General features: G+C 41.2%; 1 protein-coding gene across 1 annotated transcript in view; it reads left to right on the forward strand.

The window, feature by feature from the left end:
• Window positions 1-121: 121 nt before the first annotated feature.
• bcar1 (BCAR1 scaffold protein, Cas family member) overlaps window positions 122-10,022 on the forward strand; it is a 43,549-nt gene continuing 33,648 nt past the window's right edge. The window contains exon 1 of the mRNA XM_008304724.1: window positions 122-486. Coding sequence (XP_008302946.1) covers window positions 475-486 — 12 coding nt within the window. The 5' untranslated portion in view covers window positions 122-474. The remainder of the gene's footprint in view (window positions 487-10,022) is intronic.

Below are 10,022 nucleotides of genomic sequence, written 5' to 3' on the forward strand. Positions count from 1 at the left end.
TCCTCGGGCCAATGGCCAGGCGGGACAGAGGGAATATCAGGATCCAAGAGGAAGTGACGGGTCAGGTTACACACTCCTCCCTCTTTTCCTCAGGCAGAGAGAGAGAGAGAGAGAGAGAGAGAGAGATCAAGGGAGAAAGAAGGGGGCAAGCGGGGTAGAAGTAAATGGGCCAAGCAGCAGTCTCATTCTTGATGTGTGAGATCACGGAGCGGCAGAATGTGTCGGGATCCGCTTGACTACTGAAAACAAGACCGAACAGGACAAAAAAGAGAACACGGCGAAGACAAGGAGGAGGAACAGAAGGACATAGGAGGGAAGGAGGGTGGAGGAGGAGATTGAAACCAGTTTGGGAATTTGGGGGATCTTGTGGGATCTACTCTTCCTACAGGATCTAGTTGGCAAAGTGTCTGACAGGGGCCGAGCTAAAGCCCTGCCCCAGAGTTACCACAGCCGCCTCACTGCAGCAGGAACAAAATGAACTATCTGGTGAGTGTGTGTGTGTGTGTGTGTTTGCGTGCATGCAGAAATCACAGCCTCTATGGCATGCTGACTTTGAAAAGAATTCTGTGCTTCTTTTGTTGTTTGTCTGCTCCTTCATCTCCCATGGTTCAGTGTGTGAGTGTTTTAGCAGGACCTGCTATGTCCCAGCTGTGCATTGACTGAGCCAGTCGGAGGGTAGGGGGTGGTAGATTGGAGGGGGTGTTGCGTATGAAGAAAAGGAAATGTGAAGGGGGAGGAGAGAGGAGCCGGAGTTAACATTTTTTCTTTGAATTCCTACCTTTTGTTGGCTCTCAGCAGGGTGTATGCATGTGTGTACACAGGTTAAGGAAACTTTGCCGTCCTGTAATGGAATGTGCAGGGACAAGGAAAGGTCAGAGTCGCTAAAAAAAAACTCCCATTTTGCGTAAAGTTAAACACACTAAAAAAACCAAGACTTTCCAGCCAGGGCACTGAAAAACAAAGAGCAAAAATATGATGTTTGCAGGCTGTATTTTTAAATATGTTTCTAAGAATGTAGTGAAATGCACTTAATGCCTGTAATCCTCTTAAGAGCAGCTTTCCTTACCGAATCCTAAAGATTTGAAGAAAGTAACTCACACTTTCTTCAAAGTTTCGACCTTAAATGCATCGCTGCAAAGAATCAGAAGCAGAAAGAAGTTGTCCTCGCCACATTTCGATACTTGTTTTTCTCTTTTCTGCTTGTTGCTCTTCACTGTTTAAACTTGAGCCTCTGGTCAGAAAGAACGAAAGAAAGACGTGGTTGGTCCGTCTTTCTGCTGACTCAGAGGAAAGTCTAAAGAAATTAAGGTTTTATGGCCCTAGGGCAGAGAGAAAGAGGTGATCACTTGGCAGAAAGACAAAAAAAAATCCTGTAGATAAATGAACGGAGAAAGATGACCAGAAAGAGAAGCGGGATGATTTGGTTTGGCAGTTATTGAATCTGACTGATTTACTGTAGAGAGAAAGAACTGGTTGACTGGAGGAAGAAAATAATGGTTTGGTGAGGAGGGCGAGAAAAGCACCGAGACAGAATGGAACAAAGAGAAAAGGAAAGACAGAAGGAAAAAGAAACAGGCAGTAACAGTCCTTCCCTGCTATTGTTTGAGAGGCTTGTGCATCAGTGTTGGCTCACAGTGTTTGGGATAACTACACAGTCAGGAATGTGGCAGACTGTGAAATATTGCAGAGCGGATCGCTGTGTGTGTAACAAGTAATTACACGGCAGTAATTAGTGTGTCATTTTTATAAAATAACATTCCAGTGTTGTGGAACTCAGACGCAGCTCTATCAAAGCATCCCCCAGTGACTGAACTAAGCTGCTGTGTTGTGTCTGCTGCTTCTCAGTGTTCATTCACATACAATATCTTTTTTTTTTTCAATTTTAGTGGAAAATAAGGTCTTATGGAGACAAATTGCGCTTTGATCTGTGGATTCAGAAAATACTCTTTCAAATTAGAAGATTTAGCTTTGGATGTATTTATCACATAAAATGATTCCTGCCACAAGCTTTCCATTACTGTGGGATTTCATGGTGTAGTATTGAGCTATTTTCAGACACGGGATAGACAACAGTGCTGGTTGTATCAGTCTGATAAAGTGACAACATTCTGCCATTCAGACATACGTCACTTTTATGTGATGTGTTCCTCACAGCTTCATTCAGACACCACAGTGACACAAGGAGCCACAATACACATGCAATATTTGTCATACATGTAAGGTCGGTCTGTACATCAATTGATGTGTAATATGTAATGAGACACTAATAAACAAAAGACAAAATCTAAACTAACAGCAGCTTGTAAAACTGTCCAAAAAACTTATCGCATAGTTTTGTTTTGTTTTTTTAACAATGAAAGTTCTGTGTGATGATAATCTACCTCCCACTTTGTCAACAGTAAACTAAAATTACATGCAATAAGGCTTGCAAGTCTCATGCTTTGTGGCCACTCATATATTATCCTCCTCACACGTTTTACAGAAATGGTAGCAGGACACCCATTCAGACATAAAGCTGACATGTTCAGCCTCTGTCAGATTGAGGAGTACATGTCTGAAAGAGGTGTTAGTAGACAACAACCCACACACACACACACACCTACCTATCTCAGAAGTGAGGACATATAACAGGGCCAGGAAGCACAACTGGCTTTAAATAGATGAAGAGGATTCCCTCCATACCACTGACCACTCTATATGAGTGTGTAAGTGCATCTGTGTCTGTGTGTGTGTGCACATGTGTGTGTACTAAAGTGAGAGAATGTCAGGTACTGTCATTCATCCAAAGAATCACGTTTCCCTGACTCTAAAAACCCACTAAAAACACACTGCTTGTCTTTCCTGTTGACCCAACGTTTGACTAAATGTTGAGAAAGCAACAAGTTAGTCCAAATGTTGACAACACGATGAGACAGATATGACCAGGTCGTTGTTGAAAATGAGAACCAGTTCTCAATTAACTTACCTGGTCAAATAAAGGTTAAAAAGAAAGGGGAAAAAATGTTACAACTGCATTCAATTTCTAAATGTACAAACCAATGTTACAAGGATACTTTGATTCCAATCAAAGCGAACAATACAAACAGACCGATTCTCCGGCTTCCAAAAAGTTAAAGCAAATGATGTCTGTCATCAAGCTGAGACTTCTGTGTTTTTGGACAGTGAGGTAATGCTCATGATTAACTTTTTTAAAACCGTTAATGGGGACTACTATGCATCAGAATTGTGATAACATTAAAAGGAAAAAGCAGAGGAAAGCTTGGAGCTGTTTGCTGTTGCTCAGGACAGTGCATCTGTCCTCACAGCACAGGAGGCAGAAGCAGCCAAGTGTGACTTTAAACTGTTGCCTGTTGCTCCTTACTCACTGGACCTGCGTAGTCTGACTTCTATAAGTTTCCCAAACTGCAAAATCCTACCTGCATGGTCATCATTGGTGATGATTAAATCACCCATGCTTTTGAGGAGCATCCGAAGGATCAAAATGCGACCTTCTTCTGTGAACTTGAAACTTGAACAGCAGTGGACTAAGTGCATTAAAGTTAAAGGAGACTATGCTGAAAAATAACACAAGAACAATCTTTATCTTGTGATGTTTTCTGGTGAGGCCAAGGACTTTTTGAAGTACCCTTATCCCTTGCTGTCTTTTTCCTCTTTTTTCATTTTAAGCCTTGGAATAACCTGGAAACAGGTTTTTGTTATGCACTGAAATAAGAATATAAAGATGTCAATGCAATGCACTGGCAGTGGAACAAGGATTGTCAGGGATCCTCTTTGTGTGAGCACACATTTTTTTCTCCATGAATTTTGTCCTGAGTCATAGATTAGTCATGAATGCCCTGTTTGCAGCTGGAATTTCCCTCCGTATCCTACATGACACACACATCACACACATCACACACATCACACACACACATGCACTCACATACGCACGTGCGCGCGCACACACACACACACACACTCTATTTCTTGAAAAGGCACAACAGTAAGGCATATAGCCTATAAAGCCAAACCAATTATCAAACAGTTGAGCAGCCCTTTTTCCCAAAATCACCTCGTCTAAGACCAGATGATAGACAGTCAGCCAATCAGATGGATTTATTATAGAGTACAGTAGAGTTGATGCTTATGTATTAGACAGGATGTCTTCTCAGTTTCAATACGTAGAAGGGGTGCGCTCTGAAGTGTCAGCTGACTCGTACTGGGTCTCAAGCCACGTTACATTGCAATTCAATGAGTTCCAGCTGCAAGAGCTGAGATGCTGTGTCAGCATCAATGGCAAATGGATTTGCAAACAGATCGAGGTTGAATTTCAGAATCAGCAAATCTCTTCCAATTCAACATTGAGTGTGTTCAGTTAATCAGGCTAGAGGAAGGAGAGACAAGCTACCTTGGCACATCTTGCCCTCCCATAGATGCAGTTTTATTTGAAACATCTTAACTAAGCCGTATTTCAGTGATCAGCTGCTTTCAGCCCTGGAGCTCTACATGCAGAGCATTGAGGTGCTCCAGTGCATCATACATAAACGGCAAGTCACTTTTTGTCCTCTCTGGGATGATCTGTCATTTACATGAAATGACCATTCTCAACATGGGACATGCAAATACAAAAGAAATTCCTTGGCTTAAAATTTTAGCTGGAACTGTAAGCCAAAGGCCAGCTCATCAAACCGACTACCCATGGGATGCTGGGTAAGGCTGATATTCGCAGATGCCTCTTTCTTTTTGGCACATACACATACAACATCATGCCATTTCCCTTTTAGGAAAGGTTTGCATGTGCAATTACAAAGCTTGCCCATAGTTCATTTCAAAATGCCTCTGCCTCAAAATGCTATTGTTCATGATCAAGGAGGAAATTAGTGTCACAACAACAAGGTCAAACAACCCCCAATTCACACACAACCCCCCAGAAACCTAAGGACAACAATGGATCATGACATTTCCTGACAATACATCCCAGTACAGAAGCACAAGAAGTGTTTTGTGACCTATACATGTCAGCAAATGAGGCTCAGGAGACAGAACCACCCTTCACCCAAATACCAAATGGTTCTGGGATGTTGCACAGAGCATCTAAAAACTTTCTGAGATTTTGAAGATGGATTGTTTTTGGTGTCAGGAGCGTCAATGATCACACTGAGCAACTTTTTATGATGATAAATGAGTCCCTGTGTTCAGTTGGAGGATTCAAAGGTTTGGTCAACCAGTGCCTGCTGTCTGTGCCTTGGTCCAAAAATGTATTTTATTGTTTGAGTCATTCTTATCAAGGTACTAGTATTGTGTGTGGTATAGTGGAGCACATTAGGTTGGGGCAGGTAATCACACAGGTGAGAAAGCAGATAAAGACCGGGGAGTGTAAAGACACCTGCAGTAAGACAGGAGTGAGTACAAACACTTTACAGGAAATATTGAAATAAAACAGGAGAGGAGGTAAGGCAGAGATTATCAGCCAATGGCAGGTTTATGCCCGGAACATACACCTGGTAAGTCAGATTATCTTTACTGTAAAAGTTGTGTGCTGAAATTTTTGTGCAGTGTGAGCCTTTGTTGTAACTCGCTTACTTTCAGTGAGTAACAGAACAGTTGAATGTACAACATGTTAAAGCTCTTGTGACAACCAGTGGCAGCTTCAACAGGCCAGTTTTGTTACTATGGGACTTTGGATTAAAAAGGCTTGATTGTGAGAGATGCTGGTGCTTGCACTAAAGCTAAAGTATCCTCTAAATCTGCCAGAGTTGTAAAATTAAAACTCTGACAGACTCTGACATTGTAAAAATAAGGTATAAGTAATTTTGTGCTTTTAACCCTCATTATCAATGTGTTGCTGTGGTAAAGAAATGAACACTACTGAGACTATGTATGCCTAAGGAGTATGGTTATGTTATATTTTTGCTGTTGGTTTCACATTACAGTAGAAGCACAGTTAGCAGACAAACAACAAGCTATGAATCACTGGATGTTTTTCCCCGTTGCTCAGCGCTGAATCATAGTATCAACAACGCAGTCTCAGCTGCAGCCTTCTCAACAGATTTATGTGAGTGATCAAAGTGTCACAGTTCACCAGTGTGGAGAGTTATGCACCGTGGTTGTGAAACTATTTTAAACTTAGTTTTTATCGTAGCGTTTCTTCGTAGCCCGGCAATGGATGGATGCACTCACGCTTTTCATGTTGCTTCAAGCCACATCGGTTTTCAGCTTCTGTGTTTAGAAGCTTGTATTTCAGTGTTAAGGTGAGGGCTTCATCACTTCAACATATGGATGTTCTCCATAGAGAAACAGAGTAATCTCTGCCAAAGACTCCTACACAAAGTGATCAGAGGGTGTGTCAGCAGATTTGAGCTCAGGGTTCTGCTACCTGCAAGTGCAGGTTAGTAAAGCCTTTAAACACAGGCTGCTTTGTTGATCCTCTGTTATGTAGTTCACATAATAATTTCTGAAGGTGCTGATACCCCAGATTTCTAAAACTTCACTCTCTGTGTGGAACCCTATAGGATGACTGGTTAGCTAAATTGGTAACAGCTAAGGAAATGCCAGTTTGAAGTCAAGAGAAAATAAATATGCAAAGCTGAAGACATCACAGACTAAAGTTTCACTTCTGCTGAGCGTGTTTCAGTCCTTGTTCATACTAGCCTGGGTTCAGGTCTCTAAGTTGACTCACTCCTGGCTAAAGCTTGTGGACTGCTACCAAAGTGCCTAATTAAGGTGAAAATAGCCAAAGAACGTTGAACCAAGTGTCAGCATTGCTGTATGTGTATTTATGATCCAGCAGATTTTGTCATGTGTCCAGAAGACCTATCATAAATCTATGAAAGAACCAAAATGCACATTTTTTGTGACAAAGACACATGGGTTTCAATGTTTCCATCACGGAAAATTCAGGGTGATAGGAGGCATTGGAAACTCAAGGGTGCCATGATATACATGGTCTTCACCAGTGTATGGAAACTTCAGTTCACAGCTGTAGGTTTGGTGTGTCGAATTATCTCTACTTCAGCTGGTGTGAGTAACATTTGGTCAGTCAGTTTTGAAAACCAAATAAAGCAAAATGAAAACTATATTATATTACTTTTTAATGGAATAAAAGAAAAGTCATGTGAAATACAGTCACATCTCTGTGATAGTAAAGCAGGTCTGTTTGATGCTTAGATTTTAATCAATCCATTCTCTAATTCACTTTGTGCACAAGGAGGAGCCAGCCAACTCTCTATTCTGAATAACCAGACAGCTTTTTAAGAGTTCCTACCAGGGTTGTCTGTCAACAGGTTAAGCAATAACAGGCCACACCTACGAGAATCTACCCTGTGCTCCAGGCTGCACAATCCCTGCTGTTGTTTCTGCTGTTAGTCATAGCCTGAAGGCAGGAATTCTTCAGCTAGTGTCATCACTCCCTAAAGCTGAGGCCTGGGACGGAGCAGCTGGGGCTGTTCGGAAAATCCAGTTTCTTGTATTTTGTGAAACTAAAAAAATGCAAAGAATTGCCCATTACAACTTGCCTTACCTCAGAAGTATATTTGGGTCACTGAACACAACAACTCGCCACTGAAACTGAAACTAAATAAAACACGAAAAGGCAATAAACATTATTAGCTTAGAAACGATGACTAATGTATAGAGCTACACTCTCGTGCTTTGTTGTAAATGTTGGTGTCCAACACTACACCCAGTCCAGCTCCAGCTAGGTGCTCCACTTGGTGAAGAATTCTTTCTACTTGTGTACAGATCAGCCGTGCTCACACAACTATTTCTCAAGAACTGTCTGACATGCCAAGACAGGAAAGAGGGAAGGAGGGGGTAGAGAAGGACTATCTTAAGGAGAGAGAGAGAGAGAGAGGTAGGAAAGAAGTGAAGGGTGGGATAGAGAGGGCAAGAGGGGGGCTGGGGAAAAAGGACAAAGATAAGAAACAATAATGGGAAGGAAAATGAGGACTGCTCTGCTCTATCTGCTGGTTTATCAATTTTGGGATGTGTGTATGTTGTGACACCTCAGGAATATGAGTGTTGTGTGTTTGTCTGTGAAGACTGTGGAACTGTGGAATGCTGTGTAAGCTGAGCTGTGTGTGTGTGTGTGTGTGTGTATGTGTGTGTGTGTATGCGCACGCAGGTCCAGGCTTGCTTCAGTAAAACCACACAAACACCCCGTGGCTATACAATGACACACACCGCTCCACAGAATGCATATCTTCATATTTCATGTCCAGTCCGCCAAATCAAAACCAAGCACAGTGCTTTATAACACACACAAGCTCTATGTTATACCTGTTATACCATCAAGATAGCAGATGTTTGTATGGTGCTGGTCTACTGACCCACATTGGACCTGTTCATACAGCACTGTTGGACAGAGGTCAAGCCCAAGTCATCACTGGAGCTGCTGCTGTTGACCCATACAGACAGTTTTAACCCTCATCACTGTATCAGGTTGACCTGTTTTTGTTTTAGGTTCTTTTGCTGTTCTTTTCTTTTAAACTGTATGAAATCTGTAATGTAAAGTCCACATTCACAAATCAGATTCAAAAAAACTAAGAAACAAAATGTAGGAAAAATATTTAATCATCATTGCCAGTTTCTGTTTTTTGAAAGCGTGGCATTTCTTGTAATTATACAAGCTAGACCAAACATGTTTTTCGCCATGGTACCTGAGGCAAACAAAATAAACAAGACAGAATCTGAATTGGGAAACAGTGAAGTGCAAAGACACACACATGTACAGCCCCTCTCACATGCTCTTCTGACTTGTGGAATCTTGTTCAAAGACACTAAATTTGCAAATGTTTTACTATCTTTACACACACACACACACACACACACACACACACACACACGTCACTTTATGAGCTCTAAGCCTACAGAGGGATTGCCTGTGTCCTATGTGTGGGGTGACAAAGTCTGTCAGAGGTGTCCCTCAGGTGTCTTTTGAAGCTTGTACATACTGTAGCTGTGTATCTTGTGTCAAGGAATTTTCAGTCAACATTGCTCTTTTATATAAACACTGGTTTTACTGTCTTTCAACGGAAACTGACCGAAAATGTGGCCAGTTGTTTCTGTTGAAGTCTTTCCCACAGATGTAAATGCAGATGTTCACTCTTGAACCACTAGCCAGTTAGTCTTTGTGACTGGAGCTCCTGCTATTTGTACCCCATCAATCAATCCTGTCTCAAAATCACTTGGATCTTTTCTTCTTTCTGTCTTGATGCAACATCTGAGTCAACTGCTCAGCATTTTCATACATGATGCCACAGACAGCAATTGGATCTTAACTGTTTAGTTGCACCATGCAGTGCATCTTTGTGGAAGCATCTGCATTCATTGTGCATCTCCACTAATTTTTTCATGTACACACACACACAAGCTCAAACACACAGAGCCTCTTGTGGCCAGCTACTATTTGTCTCCAGGGGTCAAACAGGAGGCAAGCGACAAAGGACATTATGGCAAACACACACTCACACAGATGAGCGAGCTGTCTGTAGTGAGCTCCCTCCACCAGCTGTTCACATTATTCTCTCCTCAGTGGACATCTCTCTGTTTCTTCTGTCTCCTTTTCTTTTCTTTTCTTTTCTTTTCTTTTCTTTTCTTTTCTTTTCTTTTCTTATTATGGTAGGAACTGCTGGATGAACTATGCCAAAACCTTGTATTAATGTAATCTTTATATATTTTAGTCTTGGTAATTAATGCATTATCACAGTACCTCATGGCCCCTCGGGAATAAATAACGTTTTTTTTTCTGATTCTGATTCTAACTGGTTGTCAGTGATCTGTATATTTAGTCAGTCTTAAAGTTGTATTTTTTTTCACAATGCTGACCATAACATTTTTTTTACACATTTTTTTTATACATGCATTTATTTTTTATTCTAATTATTCAATCTGCTGATTATTTTTCAGATGTACTGATGCCTGAAAATAATTTCCCAGCACTTAAAGTCATCTTCAACTGTCTCTCCTCCATCTAGCTGGCAGTCCATCTAACAAATGAAATTAAAAAGTTGTTTTATATAATATATACATATTAGCTTGGCTAA

This window comes from Stegastes partitus, unplaced genomic scaffold (genome assembly GCF_000690725.1).
Source record: "Stegastes partitus isolate 25-593 unplaced genomic scaffold, Stegastes_partitus-1.0.2 Scaffold2301, whole genome shotgun sequence".
Classification (NCBI taxonomy): domain Eukaryota; kingdom Metazoa; phylum Chordata; class Actinopteri; family Pomacentridae; genus Stegastes; species Stegastes partitus.